This window comes from Falco peregrinus, chromosome 6 (assembly GCF_023634155.1).
Source record: "Falco peregrinus isolate bFalPer1 chromosome 6, bFalPer1.pri, whole genome shotgun sequence".
In the NCBI taxonomy this organism is placed as follows: Eukaryota; Metazoa; Chordata; class Aves; order Falconiformes; family Falconidae; genus Falco; species Falco peregrinus.
This window is the reverse complement of record NC_073726.1, coordinates 13,059,483-13,086,270: the sequence shown is the minus strand read 5'-3', so window position 1 is coordinate 13,086,270 and position 26,788 is coordinate 13,059,483. Positions and strand designations below refer to the sequence as shown.

At 37.9% G+C, this 26,788-nt stretch overlaps 1 protein-coding gene across 1 annotated transcript in view; it reads left to right on the top strand.

Moving 5' to 3' along the window:
- CFTR (CF transmembrane conductance regulator) overlaps nucleotides 1–26,788 on the top strand; it is a 91,800-nt gene that overhangs the window by 29,784 nt on the left and 35,228 nt on the right. The window contains exons 10-17 of the mRNA XM_055808629.1: nucleotides 427–606; nucleotides 3,266–3,457; nucleotides 15,699–15,793; nucleotides 18,435–18,521; nucleotides 19,391–20,123; nucleotides 21,244–21,372; nucleotides 24,297–24,334; nucleotides 25,539–25,792. Of these exons, the coding sequence (XP_055664604.1) occupies nucleotides 427–606; nucleotides 3,266–3,457; nucleotides 15,699–15,793; nucleotides 18,435–18,521; nucleotides 19,391–20,123; nucleotides 21,244–21,372; nucleotides 24,297–24,334; nucleotides 25,539–25,792 (1,708 nt within the window). The remainder of the gene's footprint in view (nucleotides 1–426; nucleotides 607–3,265; nucleotides 3,458–15,698; nucleotides 15,794–18,434; nucleotides 18,522–19,390; nucleotides 20,124–21,243; nucleotides 21,373–24,296; nucleotides 24,335–25,538; nucleotides 25,793–26,788) is intronic.

The window sequence follows — 26,788 nt, the reverse complement described above, 5'->3', positions numbered from 1 at the left end:
TTCATTTTAACTGGCTTCAGCTATCAACAGGCAAGGAATATATTGCAAGTAATTAATGCATGATATCACATTGTCCGTGGTTGAGAAACTTCGGGAGTGACCTTTTAATAAGTGTTAAGGCCCGTAATAAGTAGTTAATTTTGATTTAAGCCAGCCTGAAAACAATCAAGCTGTGGCACGTGTAAACATTGGAATGTAATTCTGTAATAGGCAAATTTTGTTTGTGTCCACAAACTTAGAAACAAGTCCAATACATAAATTAAAAAATATATATGTTTAAGAACATAATAAATAATACACAGATAGGCAAAGTAACATCAGAAAAGTAAGTGTTTTCATAAGTCCGTAGTATGATATACATACCTGCATATGCATGCTTTATTTATTTTTGATGTCCATACAAATTCACATCTGTGTATGTTGCAGGGAATTGGAGAGCTGTTTGTAAAAGCAAGCCAAGAAAACAACAGCAAAGCTCCTAGCACTGACAACAATCTCTTCTTCAGTAATTTTCCACTTCATGCCTCTCCTGTTCTTCAGGATATAAATTTCAAGATTGAAAAGGGACAGTTATTAGCTGTTTCTGGATCTACTGGAGCAGGCAAGGTATTTCTATTTCTGTTGTTTCAACAAAAGACCTAATAATTTTAAAGAACAATATTGTGATGTTATCTGTATTGTTACCTGCATTGTTGCTGTATTCTTGCTATACCGCGCTTGTTGTGAAAGTGATGGCTGCAGGAAGGAGTATGAATAAACTGTAAATGTCAATAAAATGGCCAATGGCTATTTGGAGTTCTAGTCTGTGGCCAATATGAGAGAGAGTTTGCTGGATACTTCTTGTACATACAAGGATACAGACTTAGTAAGGAAACAGCAATTTAAATGACAAAACTATTTTTCCGTAGGAAGTAAAGGAGATTTGCAGGAATAATGCAGTTGAAACCTAAAGTTGATGCTTATTGTGAGAATCTCCCTGCTTTTAAAACAGTCAACTGGAGAACATAGTGTAGATATCCAGATGGCTCAATGTGGTTGAGAGCAGACCTTTTTTTTTTTTTTTTTTTTTTCTCTCCCCTGCCTTGCTAACATTTTAAGGAAAAATTTGAATACAAGATGGAAAGTAACCTGACAAGCCTGACACTAATTAGCCAGCTAACTGAGATGTGTGCCCTGGCCATGTGGTATACCTGGTCACTTGTGCTACAGTTCCTGCAGTGCCTCACTCGGATGAGCTCCCCGAGTCCCATGTGAAAGCCTGGGGAGGTGCTGCTGAAACCGGTGGCTTTCTGAGAGAAGTTGTGGCTTAGATTAATCATTATTTTAGAATTCCAAAATCTTATCAGTACATTTAGTTTGCAGATAATGCATCCAATTAACCTCATTAATATAAAATGAGTTGAACTATGATATTGTTATTCACTTTGAACAGCAAGTAATTAGATGAGTCTTTCATCTTCACTGGTTTTTCTGAAGAGATGTGAAAGTCAAAACAAACATTGATTATGTGTTTGGCAACTTTTCCTGTTTAACAAATTATTGCTGAACATATTCTGATTTCTTTCACTTGCACAGGATAAAAATCTTTGGTTTGTTGGAGTCAATGGCAAAGGATCCATCTATTTAAATGTGATCAAGTCTTTGATATTATTTCTAGTAATGATACCAATAGGAAAGAGCAAGGGACTCAGGACATGAGGTTGTCCTCAAGCTGATATGTTGAGGTGCATGTTACTGTGATACTTCTGAATTAAACAGAATAGCTTTCCTATGTTGCCGATAATCTCAGGTGGCTATTGCTAAAGTTGATAATTGCAGTACAAAAATGTCAATTAGAAAGTGCTGAAGGACATATGTATATCTCCTTTATTCAGCTACTTAGGAAATAGAGGAGAATTCAGGTTACACTGAACAGTTTGTGTGAGTATATACACACTACACTTTTCAAGGCAAAAAAGATAAAAGGCTTATAATATTGTCGGAAAGATTTACATAACATAAGGTTTACACCACCCTCTCTCTCTCAAAAAAAAAATATTATTCTTCCCTTATACCCTCTTAATTTAAGGTTTCGTTCATGTTGCTTGAGTCTGTTACTATATATTCCAGGAATTGTCATGTATGTGAAACAGACAGTATACTTAATTTATCTGTATCAGAATGAAGCCTGACATCAGCTCTTTAATACTGCTTCGGTATTAGATAGGATTTGGTTTAGTTTGTTGTCTTTTTTTTTCCATTTATGCGGCACAAGATACAGTACTTTAATATCCAGTGTGCAAAACATACTAAGTGGCTGTCCTTTGCAAGATCAGAAACTTCTTACTCAGCATTTTGGAAAATTCAGATTCTGATATAATGGAAAGAATCCTGTGAGACTCCCCCCACATATTGTATAACTTGTCAAAGGATCTCTGGGCTTGACAGCATGAAACTGTGACTTAGACAGATTTTTAGATCTTTGACTGTTACGTCCCAGCTTTGTTGACTGTTTATTATTGATAAGAACACCACTGGAATGACTCCGTAACATATTTTTCCTTGTATTTCTCAATTCTATTCTTTGATCTAGTAGCCAGTGATGTGTGACAAGGTTACTACAAGCTACTGATTAACTTTGAAATTATAACATGTCAGTATTGAAATTGCAATCAATTCTTTTATGAAGGGAAATAGTAAATTTACTTAGGTCATGTATTCACGTAAGTGAGTTAACAGTTACAGAGGAAAATTCAGATCACTGAGTAGTTTGTGAGCAATTGTACATACATACACAAAGAAATTGCATTTTTCAAGGCAATACAGATAAAAGGCTTATAAACACTGGTGGAATTGTAAACATGAATTGTTTGTTCTTTGTACAACACAAAATAATCCCTGATGTTAAAAATCAAATAACATTCTCCATAAATACTAATACTTTATATGTCTTTATGTGTCTCACAGATACTCACACTTTTACTTTATAAAATTACTGGAAGTTTAAATAAAACTGCGTACTTTTGCAGCAGCATGCCTTTTTTACAAGATACCTTACAAAATTTGGATTGTTCATGGAATGAAGTTTCTCTCATTTCAGAGGCCTTTCAGAACCATATGTTTCATGAAAATCTCCACGAATTGCAGCTTGCGCTAGATCAGTACTTGTAGGGACAGTCTTTACAAGACAAATGTACCATTTAAGTGACTTTCACTTTGCTTAGCAAGCATTTCTTTTGGTTGTACAGATCTCTGATATATTAACCAAGAGTCAATGATTTTTCAGACTTCTCTTCTGATGTTGATAATGGGAGAATTGGAACCTTCGCAGGGTAAAGTTAAACACAGTGGAAGGATATCCTTTTCACCTCAAGTCTCCTGGATCATGCCTGGAACAATAAAAGAAAACATAATTTTTGGTGTATCCTATGATGAATACCGATACAAGAGCGTCATCAAAGCCTGCCAACTAGAAGAGGTCAGTCATGTAGGACTCTTTTAAGACCTGTGACCCAACCCAAGTGAAAAAAACCAAAGAAAAAGTCAAGGAGTACAGTTTTAAGTAAACAAGACATTTCTGAGATTCAAGCAACTCAGCCTGGCATCCCACTTTTGTGGAATTGCAAGTCAGCCTGTTGCCAGCTCCTTGAGACATAAGCTGACAGCGCTGGTTCTGGTAGTTGACATAATGGGAGCTAAGTAACCTGGCTCAGATATTCTAAGGTGTCTGCCTTCTCAGTCTTCATTCCTAGTTAGAAGCCTGGGTAAACATTTTAATGTTAAAGAAATTATGTAAAAACTATTGTTCCTACACATTTTCTTCACTTTTCTTCCCTGTAAAGAAGCTTTTCCTTACAGTCTTGGAAATTAACCTGTTTTTCTCCTTTCTTTTGCACTTCAAAAATGTCTCCAGGGATAATTAGAATTTTGTGCCAGAAACCTGAATTATTTAGAGGTAAATCTTGACTGAAGTTAGGTTTTTCTGTGTGCATGTTGAAAATTCTCACACTGGAAATGATTGCAGGATCGATCTTTGTGTGACATGTAGCCCACAATTAGTACAATGACGTGGAAATGTCCTTGTGTGTGTTTGATGTTGCCAGAGGGTAGTGCAGGTAAAGGTATCTTTTCACATTGCAAGATACAAACGGAGCCAGCATTTTAGACCTTTGCACCCTTACAGCGGTGCCTTAAGATCAGGCATTTTGTCTGTAACATGTAGATGAAAACAAAAAATATTTAACTGTGCTGAATAGGATCTGTCTTTAGGCCACACAGTGAAACGTATTTTCGTTTAGCGCCAGTCAAGCAAGAAAACAATAGCCGGTCTGTTTAAAAATAAGACGAAGTTGCTGTGCTTTATCTCAGAGCAGGTTATAGTTAAGCGATAAAGTAATCTTTCCTTATATGTTTATGGCTATTTCAGCTTCTGTTTGGATTGTGGTTTACTGGAAATCTTCTCTGAAAGCGTCTGAAGACAGGAGCATTAACAGCTCCCGTGTCAGGCTTTCTGAAGAGAGCAGTCCTTAACCTTGGTTGTAAAAGTTGTAGTTAATGCCAAAGCTCCAAGAAACAACTGGCTTCAGCAGTTCAAAAATGTCCTTGCCCAAAGAGGCTTCCCAACCCAGACCCTAGAGCAGCAGGTGGTTAATTGATGGCTCAGTGTCTTGGTGTTGGTGGGACAGCTTGGTGTCTCGGTGTTGGTGGGATGGCTCATTGTCTCAGTGGTGGTGGGACGTCTCGGTGTCAGTGGGACAGCTCGTTGTTTTGGTGTTGGTGGGGAGGCCTGGTCTCTTGGTAGGCTGCAGCTCCTCTGTTCTTTAAACAGGCTCAATCAAGCTAGCTTTGATCTGTGTTGGCTCAGCTCTGTGCAGAATGGCATGCTTCACTTCCTAGCAGGGATCGAGTTTGGTACTTATAAGGATATTTTCTTTTGGACTGAATAAATAAATTGGGCTGGCCTGAAGAGAAGGTGGAATGATCTGGAAGGCAGCCAAATGACTTACCTTATTGCTGTTATTATGCTTTCTAGTCTCGTTAGCTTTTGCATTTTAGTTACTAAACAGGACTTAGTATGGCCGGTTGAAGGATGGATTTCAAATATTAATTCCCTGTTTATTCCCCAGTGTGACCTTTTAGGGGTTTATTATGACAAGGGTTAGTGTTTTGTTGGATTGGGGTTGTGTGTGTTCTCATTCTTCAGAAAGGAGAGGTGCCAGAGGGTTTTTGCTTGAGGCAGTTCACTTTGCCCCCTTCTCTTCAACTTTCCCAGGTGGTTATATAGTCCACCCGAATGCAGGGCTGTTGCTAAGTCTAGTTCTTATATGGGCTCTTCAAGGTGAACCAAGGATCAGTGATAAAAGGGTGTTTATTTCTTTATTGCACATATGCTGCAAGTCAGTTACAAATAGCTCTTTCAGTGGCTAAGTGAGATTTACTTCCAAGCTCCATGCTCATAAAAACTTTCTTGGGAATACAAAGCCATCTTCTTTGACCCAGTGGGCAAATAGATGTGTGACTACTGCAAAAAGTAACAAACCTGCGAAATGCCCCATCTGCTTTGCCATCTCCACTGTCACCCTATAAAGGAAGCATACTGAAGATGTAGTATGATTCCTAGATTTGATGTCTTCTACTCTTTGTTAGTGAAAAAAATTACTACAGATTACTCCATGTGGGTCATGTCATACCATCTACATAGCTGTGGGGCTTCCTGACACACGGTGAATAATAGCCTGTTCTTGTCTGTCAGCAGAACAGGACACTGAAGCTGGATGACATCATACAAGGTGCTCTGCACTTAGTTTTAGGTGTATGGAGATATGTAAATTAATTAAACAAGTGTAACTCAAATAATTTGGGGTGTATGATAATTTTTGGAAAAGTCGGTGCTACATTTTTCTGCCTGACTTTTTGGATGGGTACATAATTGATTTGCTAAGGAGTTACACAGCCTCTTTAGGGTTCCTAAGTACCTGAGATAAATTTATTTCAAAGTAATGATGAAAGATGGAAAGCACAAGTAAATATTTCACAGAGCTTTCCATATTTTCAGGTGTCCAAGAATAAAATTCTCACTGTGTAGGAAATCAGATCTTTATTTAGAGGTTAAAATGTGTTGTGTATTAGATTTTTATTCTGTAGAGCCCTGAAGAACAGCAAATCTGGTTATGTTAACTTTTACCTAAAAATACAGGTGGGCTTTGGTAGTTTTTGCTTGGATAGAAGAAGGATTTTTGATGTTTTTCTGAAAGATACTCTTGCAGTTTTACATTTGTTCTCTTTGTGTATGGAACCATGAAAAGTAATTGTCAATATTAAAAATTCATTAAAGAATAAACCATCTTTTTACAATGAACATTACTGGAAAGCAATGAAACTATGAGCAACAAAAGGAATTTTTAATTTCTTTTATGAGATTACATAAGTTTATAGCAATTTAGAACACTAAAATGGGCATTTTTTTAGTCCAAAGAGTTCAGGTAGCTACCTATTTTACTTCCTTGGCTTGTATACTTAGCTTAAGAAATTTCTGCCTTCGGTTTCTTATTCTTGTTGCCTTGCTGCAATTCACCTACCCTCCAGTTGTGCCAGTACATCTGTTCATGATGTCATACCATGAAACAGAAGATGAAGATTAAAAAAAAACAAATTATGATATGTTGGAGAACCGCATCCCTTGTAAATACTCTGTCAGGATAACTTGACAAAATCTGTGTAGTGCACAATACATTAGGATGCCAGTCTGTGCTTGGCTCAGTTAAGGTGTACATGTCTCTCAAGTGTCCTTTTTTCTCATGTATAACTAGTTGTCTTGCTTGGTGCCCATCACGTAGGTTTGTGACTGATGAATGGTCAGATGCAGTGAATCATGCCATACAGTAGATACTGTTTTGTGACTCCGTGCATGGGAAGTGTGTGTCTTAATAATGTTCCTTTGAATGTAGTCCTGCTTGATGGCACACATGTGGCAGCAGTATATAGGTTTCATTCATGGTCTTTTGTCCCCCCAGCTCTGCTCCATAGCTGCCTCTGGCATGTGGGGAATACCAAAGGCAACCCTGTACAAATGTATGAGAGATGAGTTGTTGAAAGCATCCACAATGAAAGACTCAGTGAGGGAGTTTTTTTAGGTCTAAGTACCACTGCTTGTCATAATTTCATGATGTTACTGTATAGACATATAATACTGAAGAAGCATGAGAAGGGTTCTCAAATGTGTCTCTGTGTGCATCATTAAAAGCATGCCTAAGGTACTTTTTAAACTTCTTTTTGTATAGCTTATATGTGTATTTCCATGGTAGTGTAGCCTGCTTTTTATGTGTAAAGTGATTCAGAACGTGATTATAATTATTACATTTCTTGATTAGATTTTTCCTTTTAAGGTAAGTAGGGCATCAGGAGAGGTAAAATTGTGTTTTACAATGTTGTTCTAAATACCGGAGTTTGGAAATGGGCAGAGGTTAAGAGAAGAGCGGTAGAAGGTGATAGAACAAAAGAAAGACTGCTTTGGAGATGAGATAAAGGGACCGTTATTAAGAGCTACCTTAGTGTTCTTGATATGCAACAGAAACAGCCTTACTGGCAAAAATTATTTCTGAAAGCCTAGCACAAACTGAATACGGTTGCAGTGAGATGTAAGCGGTACGCAGACATTGCCCTTATTCTTGTGTGATGCTGAACTCAAATGAATGCCAGTACATTTAAATTTGATGATACATTCTGTGAAACATCACAGTAAAAAAAAGTTTTACAAAAAAGGCATAGGAGGAAGGCTGCTTCTTCCTTCTCCACTGCTTTCTTCTTCTTTTTTCCTTTCCTCAAGAAATAGCAAATATTTTAGCAAGCAAGGAGGTGAGTACCTTATTTAACACGTTTTCTAAAATGAAGGTCCCAGTTAGCAAATAAGGAAGGTGAAGGCTTTCAACTTCTAGATCAAACCATTCCAGCACAGATCAGTAGTCCTTACCATTTGTCCTTTATTCAGAAGCTTTTTTTAAAATATTGTTTGAGTGAGTGTTGTGGTTTAACCCCAACTGGCAGCTAAGTACCACACAGCTGTTTGCTCACTCCCCACTGGTGGAACTGGGAAGAGAATCAGAAGAGTAAAAGTGAGAAAACTCGTGGGTTGAGATAAAGACAGCCTAAGAAGTAAAGCAAAAGCTGCGCTTACAAGCAAAGGAAAGCTAGGAATTCATTCACCACTTCCAGCTGGCAGGTGGGTGTGCAGCCATCTCCAGGACAGCAGGGCTCCATCACGTGCAGCGGTTACTTGAGAAGACAAATGCCATCACTCCGAATGTCCCCTCCCTTATTCTTCTTCCGCCAGCTTTACACGCTGAGCATGACCTCATCCAGTACGGAACATGCCTTTGGTCAGCTGGGGTCAGCTCTCCTGGTTGTGTCCCCTCCCGGCTCCTTGTGCACCCCCAGCCTCCTCGCTGGTGGGGTGAGAAGGAGCAAAGGCCTTGGCTCTGCGTAAGCGCTGCTCGGCAATAACGAAAACATCCCTGTGTTACCAACACTGTGTCCGGCACAAACGCAGAACATAGCCCCGTACTAGCTGCTGTGAAGAACATGAACGCTATCCCAGCCAAAACCAGCACAATGCATTTAATTTTGAGTGTGCAGGTGTTATCTCAAATCTGTTACCTTTAAAATCTTATATTGGCATGGTATGATAGAGAGAAGCCAAGATGTAATCGGTACAGATTCTGAACTCATTTCCGAAAGACGGTCCCCAAAGGCAAGCTTCAAGGTACTTGAAAAGTAAGGTAAGATGAAATGGTGCTGCCTCAGTTTATACTACCTTTTTTCTCTTTTTTTGACAAGGTGTTTTACCCTTTTGATCAAGCACTTTTCATCGCATTCATGATAAAGATCAATTAGCAAGAGAAGGGGAACTTTTGCCTGGCACTTCAAATAAAGGACCAAAGATGAAGAAATTTAACACTGAGAAATGATCTTGCGTAATTATTTTTTCTCTCATTGCTCAATAACAAAAGCTACTGGGAGATGTAAACTAGATGAGTTTATATGTCTATGGAAACTTCCTACTAAATTTGAAGTAATTCCACAAGTGTAACTTCCCTGGAGATTGAAGGTTGTTTTAATATCATGGTATGGATAACATGAATATAAATGGGAATTTGTAGTAGCAGCCAATTGGGTTTGAAAAATCCTTATAACTGATGTCATGGAAAATGGGGAAGAAATGTGGCTTGATTTTCAGATTTTTAGGTTGAAAAGTCAGTATTAATAGCCTACTATACACAGGGTGTGGGATTCTTGTTTGTTTTTAGCACTTGCTAAGTTAAAAAAGTAAAACTTTTGGACAGGTGAAACAGGAACCCTCATTTCTGAATGTTATTAACATCGAACAAAATCATCCTAAGAGAATGCATTCCTCCAGTAAAGACAGCAGAAGTGGGCCCATGATAGTTATTCTTGTAAAAAAATAAACAAGCATTGTATCCCATCTGAAGGGGTGCAGTAATTCATAAGTTTTGTAAACTATACTTCCATAACTTCCATTTTTACCTTTTTTGCAATGTAAGATATTTTTCCACCTAGTTAGTTCATTTGATCCTTCAATAGTTACCTAAGAGGCCATAAACACATAATGGCAAACTACCTTTAAGAGATTACCACTCTTAAAGTAAACACATGTTCTGATTTGAGAGCCACCAGCTGCTCACGAATGTAATGTTTAACAAGGCATGCAAATAGAGCAAGTCTTTCCATGCGAAATCGAACCATGTAATAGTACTAAATAAATCTGTGGCCAGATCCTGTGTGTTTTTTGAGCTGGTTTTACAGGGAGTGCAGGAGATTAATTTTCATCTAAGAATTTAAATTATAGAAAGGATAACTAAAGAAAGAGACAGTGAATATGCCAAACCCTGGTTTGTGTTCCTGCGTGTTTGATGTCTCCTTGCAAAGAATGGCATCCATCCCTGGGTGATGAGTTCACTTCAACGTCAGGGATTCCCTGAAACAGAAACATATCCTTGCATCCCACTGTACTGCTCCAGCTTCTTTTTTTTCTGTGGTGATTTGGGTTTTGTTTTCCTTTTTGTTTGTTTTTGTTCATTGGTTTGGGGTGGGGTTTTTTTGGCAGATAACTAAATCAGTAGGAGTTGAGAGGTTATTTTGTTGGTGAGTGAAATATTTTGTGCCCTAATTTTGTGCCTGGTTTTCACAAGGGATATTGCCAGATTACAAAGCATGTGGAAGAGAGGAACAATAAGGGTTCAAGTCTGGAACAGAGAGGATATTAAAAAGTGGCTGGGTTACCTAATCAGATTCATGTCTACAGTGTAAACTACGTGAAAGCAAGTTACTTAGCCTGTCTTCATAGCTGGAGAGAGCAACAGGCATGTCAAGGTGAAGTTCGTCTCATCCTAATGTAAACAGCTAAAATAGTATAAGTGCCTCTTTCAGGCAGCAAGTCCACATAATATATAAAATTTCCCACTACAGCCATTGCATTTCCCACTACAACCATTGCATTGCATTACAGCCCAGAAGTTGGCTACCTTTATACTTTTTTCCACCTTGTGCTAGTGTGAGCCAACTCCTTTAACTGAGATTCACTGAAATTCTTGTTTGTGGCCCAAAATCATGGGCAGGTCAGCTGTGAAGATGTTGACATCGTGAGCTCCCTGGGGAAACTGAAAGTAAACAGGCTAGCACAGTTTCTTTACAGCAGGGGAGCATCTTGATTAGAGAAAAAAAAATAACTCCCAAATGCACTGACTTCAAGAAGTTTATCAGTGATCAGTATGTTTAACAGAGCCCCTCTGCTATGTTCTGTGTTGATATCATTTAGTTAAAAACCTGTTTCAGTCAAGAGAACTCTTCCCACCCCACTGCCTGTCTTAGGTACAGGGCTCTGGACTGATTACCTTGGATGTTGTCCTATCTTCTGTGTCACTTCTGGAATCGTACTTAATTCCCTCACCCTGTGTTTAACCTACCCACATGCGGCATACCAACTACTTCATGTTTCAAAAATCTCTTCCACCATAGGAGTGTTTCACCATAGAGAAAGTGTGTTTTGCCAGCATTCATGTGAGTTTTGGGTGAACCTGACATTCTGCTCAAGGTCACAAACTCTTGTGAAAACAAAGCTTATGCTTTTGGATCATGTATCCTTCATAAATGGTTCAACTGAAATCTAACGAAAGCCTCAGTTTCATAGGCATAGGAATCACAGGGAGAGAGAGGAGAGTTACCTAAATAAAATAAAAATTTAAACAGTAATTTCTGGTTTGAAATATTTTAAAGAGATCTGGTTTTCTAGCTTCTGGCCTGGGAAAATGAGGGCTCAGGTATGTTCAAGTTGGTTATCAACAAGCCAAGATATAAAAAGTTACTGAAAATTCTTCATCTTTTAAAAAATAACATGAATGTTCACTAGTAGGTATGAGCCTGAAACACAGAACTTGTTTTCAAAACTTTAAAACTTCAAATTTTGCAGTTTAGTTCATATCTGTCTTACTTCCAAGGTGATTTCTTTACTGAAAATCAGGCCAAATTCAAAGTTATGCTTTCTGCAAAATGACATTTCAAATTCATTATCTAAAGATTTTTAGTAATCACTAAATTAAATTCTGAATGTTTGTTTCAGTTCCATTTCTGCCTTGTTGGTATAGAAGAATTGAATATGATTGCTTGGATGTACACAAATAATCATGTTAGTGAGAATGGAGGTAACAGTAAATTTTTCTCTTATAACTAAAGAGCAAAATTACCAAACAGGGTGGAACAGTATTGCAGCTCCTGCTTGAAACCCTTGGTGCTGCTTCTGCTTAACTTGTGTTCAGCTTTATTTCACATTTTATACAACATAGGTTTCAGTATTTTTCTTGTAATTTATTGCAAATAGCCCATACTGCAGAAAGGGAATTGCAAAGTGTATTCAGAGGCAGCTTTTCTAAAACACAGGGAGAAAGAAGGAAATGGAGAAGGGAGAATTTTGGTGGGTGAGAAGGAGGCAGCAGTGTGAATGGGGGGATTTTCTGGAAACTGTGAAAATAAACATGGTAAATGTTAATGCCAATGAAGAAAAGGAAGGGGATGGAGATGGTAAAGAAACTGGAACCATAGTAAAAACAGGAGTAGAGGAAAGCATTAGTGAAGTTTAGATGGAGGCAGTCAAGAACGCTGCTCTGTTCCATCAGTTTCACGACTGTTTTATCTTTTGAAGGGAACACAGAAGAGGGAAGATTGAAAGCCAAATAATTAAGGGCATATTTAAGGAAGAAAGATGGGCTCCATAAGTGAAATATGTATATTCTGTCGTTAGAACTGCTTCAGTAGTTTGAATAGCCTTGGATATATAAAGCAACTATTTGCCAATGGGCATGGTGCTTAGAGACTTTTTTTTTCTGTCGTGCTTTATTATTTGAATTGTTGCTAATGACTTATCAAATTATTTTGATAACAAACATTCTCTACAGAAAAGACTTGAAGTGTGAAGTCTGTTCTGAGATTTCCTTTTTTTTTATAATGAGACCGTATTTCCTATTCTCTCTGAAAAGAGGTGTTAACTTAAACTGTCTTGGCTATATTCTTCCTTATCAAGCCCAAAGGTATTATGAAGGTCATCCCTTTGCTGCTGAGGTAGATGAATACTACATTTACACTGCAAAAATGCAAACGGATAAAAGGATTGCCTTCTCCTTAGGTGTGCAACTTGAGATTTGTTAGCTCCTGATATTAGGAGTGCCCATGAAAGTAATTAATGTCTGTGGGAACTGCGGGAGGTTTCTTCTCTGAGTAGTTACCAAAAGGTTTCCCAATTTAAGCATTTAGAAATCTTAAAGAAAATCTGCTGGCTACTTCGTTAATATGCTGGGTTTTGTGCTGTTCAGCATCATTACATTAGGTTTGTCCCTGGCTTGATTTCACTTCCTGCATAAAATGACAGCAAGGATGTATTTGGACCAGCCCTAGTACTTTTTTACAATAGGTAATGCATGTTCCAACAAATAGCATTGTGTGTCTATTGGACTTCATCACTCTGTTTACGCCTTTGAAAGAAATTACTAAACATTTTTTAATTATTATAATTACAGCCTGAAAAGTTCTTTGTATGTTCCATGCCATATATTATCCTAAGGTGAAGGGTAGAAGAGAGCAGAAGGGGAACTCGTTAAAAGTCTGATTAAAATTCCATGTTGACACACCTGCAAAGAAATGTATCTGATGAAATCCCACCACCACTTAAAACAGTGGGAACCTTGGAATTAATTTTGTTAGGGCTAGGATTTTACCCAGTTTGCAGAAGACAGGCTGTGTCCGGTTCTTTCCCTGGGCTTTTTTGGAAGAAGTAGAATCGGGAAACAGCAATGGCACCAGCACCATTACAGGCAGCAGTACTGGTAGAAATGGGAAACAGTTGAAATCACTTAGATATCTAGATAATTAGCCACCAAATCCCAGTGTTCAGGTGAAGATACTGGGTGAATGTCAAAGTTACAGATGAATAACATGACTCCACATGCATAGTGAAACCACAGGTGATCTGAGCAGGTCATGTCAAATAAATGCCAGAAAAGCTTTTATGCCAGAATTTCACATGTTCTCTCTAAATATTTCATGACCTGTAGGAAGACAATTCTGTCACATTCAGAAAATCTTCCTTTAAAAATGTTGCCGTCACTGTTTTTCACATCCCTCTTTCTGCAAATACCCGAGCTGTTATGTTAGTACTGAGATTTTGCTTGTGTGGCTCTCCTGTTACAAGAGGGAAATAACTAGTTAACATGAGAAGAATTTTAAAATCATCTGCAATAGATTTTCCATACGTAAGAGCATCTTGATTTTAAGGTCAGAATCCTCTAAGTCAGGAAGCAAATGCTATTATCAAATTAAAAAGTTGGGAGAATCTCCCATTTCCGGACAGACCAGGCAGTCAATTTCTAGTCCTTCAGTGGCTGGACCTTTCATCTGTCACTGATCCAGGGCTGAACAGCATTGTTCAATCTGTTCCTGAGGTCAGAGCAATTTACAGGGGAGGAAGAAGGAAACATTTCTCTGGAAGGATTTTTATTTATTTTTTTTTTTTTTTTATTCTGCAAAACCTCAGAGACTTGGAATGCCAAAAGACTGCCCAACAGAGAGTGATTATCTGTCAAAATTACAGCAGGGTGATCAAAATTGGATTATATCTGACTTTGTATGCAATTTGAACTTCTAGAGAGGAGCTCAACTTAGAATTCCAGGTGGTATTGTATTGCCCTGGAAGTGCTTTACACGTCTTCTAGTCTTTTTCCCAGAAGCCACAGGATTTCTGTGGATGCTCCAGAGTGCATGCAGACAGCTGAGTTCCTGCTTGCCCCTCACCTACCTGGGGGAAGAGAGACCCCAAAACAGGCTACTTCTTCCGGAAGCTACCTCTACCTTGCTGCCTAAAGCCTGCTCCCTGAAGCTCACTTTCTGAGGAATGTTGCGTGCCACTTCTTTTCCCCCAGAAGTTGCACTAAAAGAAAAATCTTTGTAAAGCATGAAAGCACCGGACCTGATTTTGTCTGGTACCAGATGCCTCAGTCAGCTTCCTTGGCTGTGGAGGATCCCTGCCTTGGGAGCTGGAGGGTGTGCACAGGCAGCGAGAGGGGCAGTCCTGTGCTGCCAAGCAGGGCACGAAGGTCCTGGCAGCTTCTGGGACACTCGGGCCTTCGGGGATACTTGGGGCTTTGAGCTCCATGTGGGGCAAATTGCCCTGGAGTCATACGCGCTGGCAACCTAGGCATTCTGGGACACAGGGAGGTCATCCAGCCCGATTCGGGGAAAATGCCCCTGGAACTACCATCACCATAGTGATAGTGGTGTCACTGTACTGGCTTAAGGACATAGGCCAAGGTAAGGCTTGAAAGCAGAATTAGTATTTTTTGTTAGAGCAACTGTAAAAGTAGAAAAACTAGACAGCCTTCAGGCACAGAAGCCGTTCTCCCTGTCTCCCCTTCAATGAATAATTGTGGTTCCATGGATTGTCGGTTTCGGTGCTAAATACTTCTCTCAAGAACATTTCTGGCCACCTCTGCCAGTGGGGGGGGTACAAGGATGTCCTCCTCTGTCTCACGTGAGAGTGAAATGGTATTTTCTGTTTTCATCATTGGCTGAAGATTCATTTTTAATATAGTCATAAGTTGTAACTTCCAGTCCAAGCAGTGGAACTTGGCTCCCAGACCTTTTGCAAACCTTGAGCATTCTTGGCATTCCTGGCTAGGAATTTTGTGCAAGCCTTTTTTAATGAACCTGGGTGAAGTATGAATTTCTCTGGGTTTTGAAGAGCTCAGATCCAGAGTTTGCTTCTTGCTCTCCCTAACTTCAGTGGCAAGTGCATTTATCGTTGTTACTTGACAGAAAGCTGGAACAGTTAATGTCTTGGATTGATATCATATAAAGGTATATTCCTTGCTTTTATGGAGATCTAACAATTAAGACAAATATTTGTTCTTGAGGTCTTGCAGCTCGTGATTGCTACCTGTGATAAATGATATATTTTCTTTTATCACCATTTCTGATTACATGAACAAATGAAAGAAATAAACCTCTGTGGGACTTCTTTTGTTTGTGTTTTTTTTTTTTTTTTTTACAACCTCTGTCTAACCTGTCTGTACACTGTTGTACAATGTGCTTCCATCCAGTCTGTAGCTTGAGTTTCTTGGATATGGAAAATACATGTCTGATTCTTATTTTTTTTTTAACAGGACATTTCCAAGTTCCCAGACAAAGACTACACAGTGCTGGGCGAAGGTGGAATCATTCTGAGTGGAGGCCAGCGAGCAAGGATCTCACTAGCAAGGTGAGAGCAGCAAGTATACCAAACTAGTGTACTGTTTCATGTATAAGGGAAGTATTATGACTAAGCATTTAAATACATGTGGACCAAGTCCTACTAAATAAATATCCTCCAGGTGTATCAGGAACTTCATTTTGCTATCAGAAAACTGAGTTTTGGTATGCAATTGTTTGTTATACACCTGCATATTTATTTATTGAATTTTAAAAGTTTGATGTCAGATACATGCTATGGCTGACCTGAAGATGAATCTTTCCCTCCGTGGTGTGGTTTGGAGGTTTTGATCTTTAAGTGTAGCTTTCTAAGTACCAAAGAAACCCATACAAAGATACAAATAAGAAATATTCCAGGATCTTTCCCTGCTATGACATTTCTACAAAGCAGTTTTTATATTGATTAATGACATACTCCCTGTCTGCAGGTGACAAATGAAAAAAAAGTGCCATGTTTCAAAAAATGTTGCTAATAGTTTTGGTCTTTTTCTCTTGTAAAAAGAAAAAGGGGAAAGCAATGGCTAGTCAGTACCCATGAATAATGGTCTGGCCCTGCCTGTTTGACCTTCCAATGTTAGTAAGTAATTCTGAAGGTCTACAGAACAATAACATAGGTGTTTGTCTTACAAATTAGCTATGTGTTTCAGCGGAATCACCTATCATCAGAAATCCAGTAATGACAGCTCTGATGTGTAAATGGCCTAATTTATTTCTGTGCCAAGTGAAAATTTTGCTGGTTCCCGTGCTCGGAAGTGCTGGGTAGAAGTAAAATCACATTATAGTGATCCACACTGGCATCCCAAGAAAGATGGGCATGTCTGTGTGAGCCTAAAAATAGGTTCATTAAAATAGAGAGGCTTTCAGTGTGGATCTTTCTAGCAGATTTGTGAGAGGGAAAAGACATATGGATGCTTGTTTATGTGGTAAAGTAAGAGCAGAGGGGAGGATCAGGCAAAGCTTGCAGAGCAAAAAAACCCAACCAACAAAACCCACTTAATTTTCATTTAAAATGCAATATTTGCGTGAAGTATTTCCCAGATTCTGTGAATAATCATGTCTGTCACTTTTCAGATGGTCACAGCTCATTTACTGGAGCGTCATACAATTGATATATTTATTGTCAGCTATATTATTTTTAAAACAATTAAATGTCCTAAAGGCAGTGGCTGTATCTGCTTTACATTTCATTTGGACTCCAGTCTAAGCTCAGTATGTGGCAAGGTGTGCAGGTGTTGAGGTGTGGGTTGCAGATGCAGCTTTGAGAAAGCTGGAGGAGAAAATGTAGGATTTACAGCCGCAGGTTGCACCCATCTGCACTGGCAATATCCTGGGTGTTATTTTTTTGGACTGGCTGCATACATGTATCTGGTGTACTCTGTGCAAAGTCACGTGAAATGAGAATCCCTGCTGGCAGTGCCATCAACCAGCCATCATGAGAAGCAGGAGATCACCTGGTTTGTCTTTCTTACAGAGCACTGTCAGTGCCTGTAGCTGTAGCTGGGGGAAGGAAAGGACCAAGGGAAAAAAAGAGTGCATTCCTTGGGTTTGTTAGCTCACTGGCCTCGTACCCTAAAGCCAGTCATGTATAGCTACTAAATCCAACATACAAATTATAGCAATAATTCAAGTGCTACCATTATTTCAGGAGAAAACCGAAAACTTTGCTGAAGAAAGTGCCAAGAACAGTATGAACTTTTTGTTGTTGTGCAGCCACTACATCGTAATGTATGGCCAGTGAGGTCCTTTGTGACAGAGGATTTTTCAATAAAGTTGCTTGGTTTATTAACATAACATGTTATTATTGAGGGATTTTTCTCTTGGTGGTTAAATATTTTCACATAATGATTTCAAAACTCACTTTTAGAGTACTTTTAGAAAGTACCAAAATGCCACTGTCCAGATTTTTTTTTTTTTACTAATTGTACCCTGATTCATATTATATCATGATTTTCATACTCGCAGAGGAAGGCAAGGAGTCTTTTTGAACTTCTGTTGAAACTGTTTTTTTTTTAAAAAGCCTCTTAACCACAGGTTTAGGTCTTAGTGAGCCAAGTCCAGGCACATACAGCTTAGGGTCCAAACGTTCCAAACAGTTTTTCATGTCCTGAACTTGAAATATTGTACAGCCCGATTTCAGGTAATGTTTGCAAGATTATGGCTCACTAATACACTTGTCCTTGCTTGTAAGTTATTTCCAAGTACTTTTAAAACTAAAGTGCTGAGACCTAAGTCTTTTTACACGCTTATTTTCATATATGTAATATTCCCACAGGCACCGGTAGATGTTACAGTAGGTACTAAATTCTCATGTAAGTGATCCTTGTACAGTGATGGGGACCATTAGATTCAGGCCATAAACAGACCTTTTAGTGTAACCTATGTAAAAGGCCGCTGTATAGGTTCCTTGGATTGCACAGAAATCAATGCAAACCCAAGTTACTTTGTAACGTGACCTGCAGCAAGGAAAGGCTTTATTGAAAGGGGTCTGGTACGCACATTTAACATTGAACTCCATCTCCTTGTTGATGTTGTAGAAAAGTCTTATCAATTACAAGTTTTTACAAAACTGTAAAGGCATTCTTTTAAAATTATATTTATGAAATTTTATAAGGCTTGTGAAATTTAATGTCATTTCCATTTTCTCTGTTCAGAGCAGTGTACAAAGATGCTGATTTGTATCTCTTGGATTCTCCTTTTGGACATTTAGACATTTTTACAGAAAAAGAGATATTTGAAAGGTACTGTATGTTTTGATAGACTGTATTTAAGAATCCCACAAAGCAGCACAAAGTAAAACCAAGAACAGGAATTTAATACCAGTACAAAAATACTGAAGTGATCAGAATTACACCTTTGGGGATGTTTATTTTTAGGGATTCTTGTGACTGAGTATTTTGTGTTAGCAGCGGGCAGCGTACTGTGCTGGGAACAAGCCTGGGCAAGGTGTGAGCATTACTGCTCACTCTTCCATCTCAACATATTGAGCTTGCTATAATCTATTACTCCCAGAGTGCGTGGCTTTATATCTGGTATGTCTGTGTACCAGAAAGGTTTTCATTTAAAAAAAAAAAACAACAAACTTACCTGCTATTGTAAGTATAAATTTTTACAAAGAGCTATATTTTGTCTTGTTTTTGTGATCTACTGGAAGACTGGTTTCCTGAAAGTGCCTACTAACCGAGAGACTGGCAACACATTGGCCAGAGACTTTTGGCTTGTCCCGGTGCTGTAGCTCAAAACAGTAAGGGCACATGTTGCCATCCGCGCCGCCAAAAGCTGGAAGTTTTGAAATTGAGCTAATACTTTTAAGTTTGGTAGCAAAAGGTCTAAGTAGCCCTAAGATGAAAAGAAATACTTCATTTTCATGTTGAACAGCGCTTTTTGGATTGACCTGAAAATGATTAAATTTTCCCCCTTTTTTTGGTTCCTGTGATTATCGCTCTGTACACATCTCAGTCTTACCACTTCTTTTGTAGTCTGAGGAGCATCTAAGACTGCTCATTCTGGGAGTGGGGCAGGTAAAAGCAAATAAATTGAAAGTGAAAGAGAGAAGAACATTTCATCATGAAAAAAAATATCTAATTTTTAACACTTCCATCTTTTACAGCTGTGTGTGCAAGTTGATGGCAAATAAAACTAGGATCTTGGTTACTTCAAAACTGGAACATTTAAAGATTGCTGACAAAATATTAATTTTACACGAGGGGAGCTGCTATTTCTATGGAACATTTTCTGAACTTCAGGGCCAACGGCCAGACTTCAGCTCAGAGCTGATGGGATTTGATTCTTTTGATCAGTTCAGTGCAGAGAGAAGAAATTCAATTCTAACTGAGACTCTCCGACGATTTTCCATTGAAGGAGAAGGCATGGGATCACGAAATGAAATAAAAAAGCAATCTTTTAAACAAACATCAGATTTTAATGACAAAAGGAAGAACTCCATAATTATTAATCCTCTTAATGCAAGTAGGAAGTTCTCAGTAGTGCAGAAGAACGGGATGCAGGTCAGTGGGATAGAAGATGGCTACAATGACCCACCAGAAAGGAGGCTCTCACTGGTACCTGACTTGGAACAGGGAGATGTAGGTCTGCTTCGGAGTAACATGCTGAACACTGACCATATGCTGCAAGGTCGGAGGAGGCAATCCGTGTTAAATCTGATGACAGGCACCTCTGCGAACTATGGACCAAACTTTTCTAAAAAGGGAAGTACAACATTTCGGAAAATGTCTATGGTGCCTCAGACAAACCTGACTTCTGAGATAGATATCTACACTAGACGCTTGTCTCGAGACAGTGTCTTGGACATAACTGATGAAATCAATGAAGAGGATTTGAAGGTGTGTGTTGATTTACATTCATCTTGGTTTTGATATGGTGATAGTTTAGTGCAGTATACTCCTTAGATATTTTTCTACTTGACTATGTCATTCATAATGCAGTATTCCTCTGTGGAGTATCTTTTTGGAATATCTGTCATATTTTTTTTAACTCAAATATCTCGAAATAATTGAAATCCTCAAAAAATTATTTTCCTTGATTTTTTTATAGTTTTTGAATGCTATCTGTAAAGGATTTCAATAAAAAATTTTAATCTCCTGCACTTTAATCTACCTTTAAGATTACATATGCTAAAATGAAATTTGAAAACAGAACATAGAAAAACATTGTTTTAAAACTTTTCTGAAAAATTGACATTTGAAATGTTAAGGTTCTTGGAAAAATAAAATACCTTTGAAGTACTAGCACAATTTTTAAAATAAATGTAATACAATTTGACAAATTTGTCAGATCACTTAGCTCTTATATTCTGATACAGATAATGAACAGAGTAGTAAGCAGGATTTTACTCTGTTTTTATGGATGCGCTGGAAATCATGCAATTAAGGTTGATTTTTGTACCAAGAACTGGACCAAAATTCCCTTTTTCTCATAACTATCAACTGGTCATAATGAAATAATTTCATTTTCAAACTGACAGCTGATTTTCACAGGACAGGAAAATTTGCTGAAATAGTTTCCTAGATGGAAAAAAGTCTACAAAAATATTTAGTCATAATTTGCTGAAGCACTGCCCATTTTTTCTTTGCTTTATTGATCCCAGCAAAAAATAAACCCCTCAGAGTATTTACAAATTTACTCTGAAAGCACAGTAATAATCTGCATTGAAAGAAAATAGTTATCGATTCACCATTTCTTCTGGGCTTCTGGTAGTGCTGGACAAACTTTGGCTCTTTCTTTCAGTGTTGTCTGAAAATTTCAAATAATCTCTAAACTGTGTTGTTGTATCAAAGATGACTCCACCAGTCAGTATCTTCCTCTCCAGCCATTATCAGCCAATTTGAATGCTGCAGTTCAATTATTTGGAGTTAACAGAACGAATGACAGCATTCATGTGTCAGAAATTCTCGTATAAAGATACTATTGTCATTCTTATCAGTCTTATCAATTCTTTGACAGGAATGCTTCACGGACGATGCTGAAAGCATGGGTACTGTTACCACATGGAATACCTATTTCAGATACGTTACCATCCACAAAAACTTGATTTTTGTTCTAATTTTGTGTGTGACTGTCTTCTTAGTTGAGGTGAGAAAATCTGTGCTTGATGGCGTGTTACTACAAATGATGTTTGTTCAAACCATGTTCTTTGTGGTAAAGGGATAAATGGATAAAGCATCAAGACACTAGATCATATATGTACTGTTTATTGGCAACTGCTGTTAAATGATATTGCAGTGACTTTTCTACTGTTTAGAGGAGCATTTCGCACCAAAGATGGTGATTAGTGCACGGCAGCAGCAGACCCACCTTCTCATATTATCTTGATTATTTTCTGCTGTGTGGTACCATAAATAAGAAAAGTTGCCTGTCCTGGTCTCTTCTTCACAGGTGAAGAATCTTCCATGGAAAGATATCTTTGCAGAGTCTTGAGGGGTTAACAACAATAATTACTAGATTTATTTTTTTTTATAAGCCACAAACATTAATTCAAAAATTTTTTAGTAGCTTTGCTCCTAGTGAAGGAAGAGTTGTAAGGCAAAGAGCTGAACGCCTGTGATGGCATTTAAAGATGGATGGGGTGTTCCTGCAGTGTGTAGAGAAGACTTTTTCCAAGTATAGTGGAAAACTGTCGGAAAAGTGCTGAATTTCTTGTAACAGAAATTGCCTGCTTTTTGTTTTGTCCCTTAACTTAGGGAAGACTTTTAGCATATATACAAAATCTCATAGTGTCCTCTTTTACAATTAGTATCTTAAATCAAGTGTTTTTCTGAGGGCTGGAACACATTTTGGAGAGAAGACTGGGAGATTAATGAGACTGTATTCATATGCCAACTTATAAAATATGGTACCAATTTTTCGCATTTTTCAACATAAACTTAAAGAAGAGAAGAATCCATTAGGAATATAGGACTAGTTTCAGGCTGATTGTGTCAGTGAAGGTTTTTAGCGGTTCTGTGGTGGCATTCAAACACCATCAAACCTGGAGAAGGATTTGATTGATGGTATCCTGAATTTACATTAATGTTATGTTGCGGGTGATTTAAATTAGTTCTTTCGGACCAGGAATAAAGGCTGGAGCTTAGACCAGGACTAAAGCCTGGAGCTTAGATCTAGTTTGAGATTCCAAATTTTTAAACCACCTCCAGAAGCAGGACAATATTTAGATGAGTAGTTGTTCTTACCATGTAAGTTTTCTTTTCATGTTATTGGAAAATGGCTGTGGAAACCTACAACAGCAAAACTGAATGTGAGTTCTAAGGGAAAAGGAAATTTTAACTTTGAGGTGTCTCAGATTTATCCCCATATATTCAGTGTAATTTTCTGATCTTGATTACAAATTTTTGCTTTGAAATTAGGCTAAAACCTTTTAAAATAATTCAAAAACCTCATCTTCTCATTGAAGTACAAATCTTATGACAAAAAATGTATCCATCTAAATTAAACTTTCTAGTGTGACTATTGCTGAAGTAAAAGCCTATTGATAAATGAATGGGCTGGAAGACATTCAGTCATAGCACAGACCATCTAACCTTTAACAAACCTCTGTACATGAGATGAAATCCCATGCTAAGTGGTTATGTTGCCTGTGCTGACAGGTTGTACCCTTCTAACCTTAGACAATGAAGAGAGGCTAGTGCTGAACATCCAAGTGCTGAACTGAAACAGCAGTGACAAGTAAATTGAAAGTGGAATTTTGATACCCTTCAGAGCTCCATGGAACTGTTGCTAGAGCTACTATTTTAGATGTTGAATGGATTGTTTAGTATTGTAGGTTCCAAGGTGAGTCCACATGGATCACCATAAATAGGGCATTAGTTTTACATTTTTCGTAGATTTATGAGAGAGAGAGAGAGTGTGTGTGTGTGTGGCTTGCTGAAGTGGCTGAAAACTGTGTTTCCTAGATGTAATATCCAGGGACTAGGGTTGCTGAACTGCAAGAAGAGCAGTTATGTATGGAAACATAGAAAAGCTTTGTGATGTTATTCTCTCACAACATTGTTTACCCTCATCTTCACAGCTTAAAAATTTCTCTGTTGTGAGGAGTCAAGATGAGAACAGAATTCTATTGGGAGATGTAAAAGTATTAGTGTGAAAGAAACCCGATCCTTACAAAGGCTTACATTCAGGTCACCATGATCGATCTTGAGCTATTTACTCTAAGACCTGCAAAAGTTAGTGGTTTAATTATGCAATTATTAACAAATATTAACAAAAATGTATTATTGCAATACATTCCTGTACCAGTGCCATAAAAATATATGGGAAGAGCACTGTAGAAACTATTTTCCAACCCTTAGAAGAAAGGTCATAGGCAGAAATAGAGCAGACTGAAATGTGGTGGACTACATGAAGTTCTCCAGTGTCTCACTGGACAGACAAGATAATGTGTTAGAGAGTAAGCTGCCACTGAGCAGTGAAGCATCTCACAATAAAAAGGGTTTAATTCCACATTTTAAAATTATAAAAGTAAATTATGTGGAGAATTTAGTAAAACTAGCAGCCAAGCAATATCAGGCAAATAGATATATCAAATGTAGATATCAGCTAGTAAGAACAACAATGCAAATATAACAATGTGAAAGGTTTGACATTCATATTTGAATAGCTACCTTTTAAGATATCAAGAGATTTACTCTTTTAGGGCCATCAAGAAGTATTAATCTTCAAAACTTAAAATATGTTAAAGCATACAGTGACTGTTCTTTGTAATTAGGAATGCATTAGCAAGCCTTTGTTAATAGCACGGTAAAAAACAATAAAAGAATATTTAGGCACTTGAGAGCGTGATTGTAATACAAGTCTAAATGTAGCTTTCCTGGTGGGATGCACTAAATGGTTTCTGTGGAAAGAGGAGCAGCTATGACAAGGTTTTTGCTTCAGGAAGGTTTGGCTTCCATCCATTTATAATGCTCTCTCTAAAAACACAAAGTCAGTGAAAGAAGGTAAGTAAGAAAAAGTTCATAATGTGACAAGACAAAAAAAATTGACTCTGTTTTCTTTGGACACAGGTAGCTGCTTCTCTTGCTGGGTTATGGTTTCTTAAAAAGTAAGTAGTGGTGATCATTTATTGAGAAATTGGGCTCTCTTTATATTGATTTGTGCTATAAATAATTAATAAAATGTGCCACAGTTTCATATGGGTAGGCACTCGTTTATATTAAATAAAATGGTTCATAGATGGAATGATCTAAATACCTCAGGTGGGTGGTATCTTAAGCTGGTACTTCTTTAAGTGTTTACAATCGAATGCTTTGTGCCTTGTTACTGAGCACATAACACACGCAAGACATTTCCTGGGTCAGCTCACTCCAGAGATCTGTGGACTTGATAACTCTGAATACACTGGTTCACTGCTGTCTTTCAGAAGTGCCAGGTAAGACATTTGCTTAGGAACATTTTAAGGGAGCAGTTTCTTTAAGACTCCATTTGTACCTTATTTTTTTTTTCTCTGTTCACCTATAAAATATTTCCAGAAGTTACAGGGTCAGACAGATGAAGATTAAAACATACTGAGCAGCGGTGTGGCTTGTCCTGGGTTAATGCTTTTGATCCTTGGTTTTGTCCAGCAGTGCTAAGTCTGTATGTTTGAGTACAGAAAGCATACGGTGACTTAGGTTCTGATCTGAAGCAGGACAGATTTCTGTTGATGTCCCCTTGCAGTAGGTCACTAAAGCCTTTGATTTTTAGAGTACACCTAAAGCATTTTACTTCTGTAATAATTCACTTTTTTTCAACGCTTAAACTATTTTTTGCTGGTTAAAAGAAGTGGTTGTATTTTCCTTGATTAGGCTGGTTTTGTCAGTGATTAAACAGGCAGTAGGTTTGCAAGACACTACCAAAGCGGTACATTTTCATAGTAGTTTGGAGAAAACTGTTGGAGGCATTGTAATTATATACCAATAACTTAATTTCCATCTTGGTAAAATGCCTTCATTGCACAACTACAGTAATTTCAGAAACCACTACAAATGCTGGTAGGTGCCTGAATCACCGAAGGTGTCTGAGGAGATGAATAAGCCTTGAACCCTGAACACACACACACACACACAGAGTAACTTTGCCTTAGTAGAACATAGGGTAGTTCAAAATTTATATTTCATACAAACAAGAAAATATTTTTAGAGTGACTGGAAATACATATAATTATTAACATAGATTGAAAACAAATGAACATTGCAGTACTAGTTGTTTAGTAGAGAAAAAAAATGCCATTTCCAGTAATACATTTGTTTTGGATTTCCATCACACAGGACAGCTTTGAAAGCAAATGCAACACAATCAGCAAACAGTACTTCTGATAAACCTCCTGTGATTGTCACTGACACTAGCAGCTACTACATCATTTATATCTACGTGGGAGTGGCAGATACCCTGCTTGCTATGGGAATCTTCAGGGGTTTGCCCCTTGTGCATACGCTTATAACAGTGTCTAAAACTCTTCATCAAAAGATGGTGCATGCAGTTCTTCATGCACCTATGTCAACATTCAACTCCTGGAAAGCAGGTAACTGAGATGGGAACTGATTGACTCATGTATGGGTTTCATTTCAATTAAACAATTTTCATTCTGTTAAAGGATACTGTTGCCTTCCATTTACATTTTCAATCAAGCCGAATGTTAAAGGTTTGGCACACAAAGTCATTTGTGAATCTTTCAATTAACCTTGACTGCACTTTCAATGGGACATATTTCAGTTGTCAATTCTGATTCTAAAAATAACACCTTGTAAGTTGGAGAAAATTAACGGTTAACTGTTCAAGGTAACAGAACTAGAATAACTTCTAATGAATAGACTCTAAAACTGCAATGGAAATGATATAGTAAGCTGTGTGGTAAGTGCCAGGGAGTCAGGTGTGGGTGATAAGTAGTACTTTATTTCATGAGTAGTCCCACTAAAATGGCATAAAACATCAGTTAGTGTGAATAATGGTATGTGTATTCAAATTTGGCTCTGGAGTCCGTGTAGAGTTCCTTACATAACTGGTGCAACAAGTTCCAACTCCTGCTGTTCACGAAACTCACTTCCAATACCCTAGATTACAGGAGGCACTGGTAAATGACAATACAATGTAGGGTTTCTCCCTCATTTTCCCATTAGAATTTAATTCTGTTCTTACCTAGTGATTAATACAGTAATTCTGCTCAGAAGGTAAGAAACTGGTGTACAAACTCATACAAATGCTGATGTGCAGATTATCTGTATATCAGCAAAGCCTGCTGCTTAAGAGTTACTTTATGCTTTGTGCCTCTGTTCCTGTCTTGTTTAATTATGTTTCTTTGGGTTTTTTATTATTTCCTAGGGGTTTTTTTTCTGAGATTCCAAGAGCTGAAACAGAAGTTGTGGAGCTATATTCCTCCACGAGGAAGGAAGCTGTAGCTCCACTGAACTGTAGTGGAATGCTTGTACTAGAAAAAAATCTTCTACTTGGCCTTAATATTTTTTATTCAGAAAAAGTCATACTTTTTATTAAAAGGACTAAATGTAGAATTTGTTTTGGT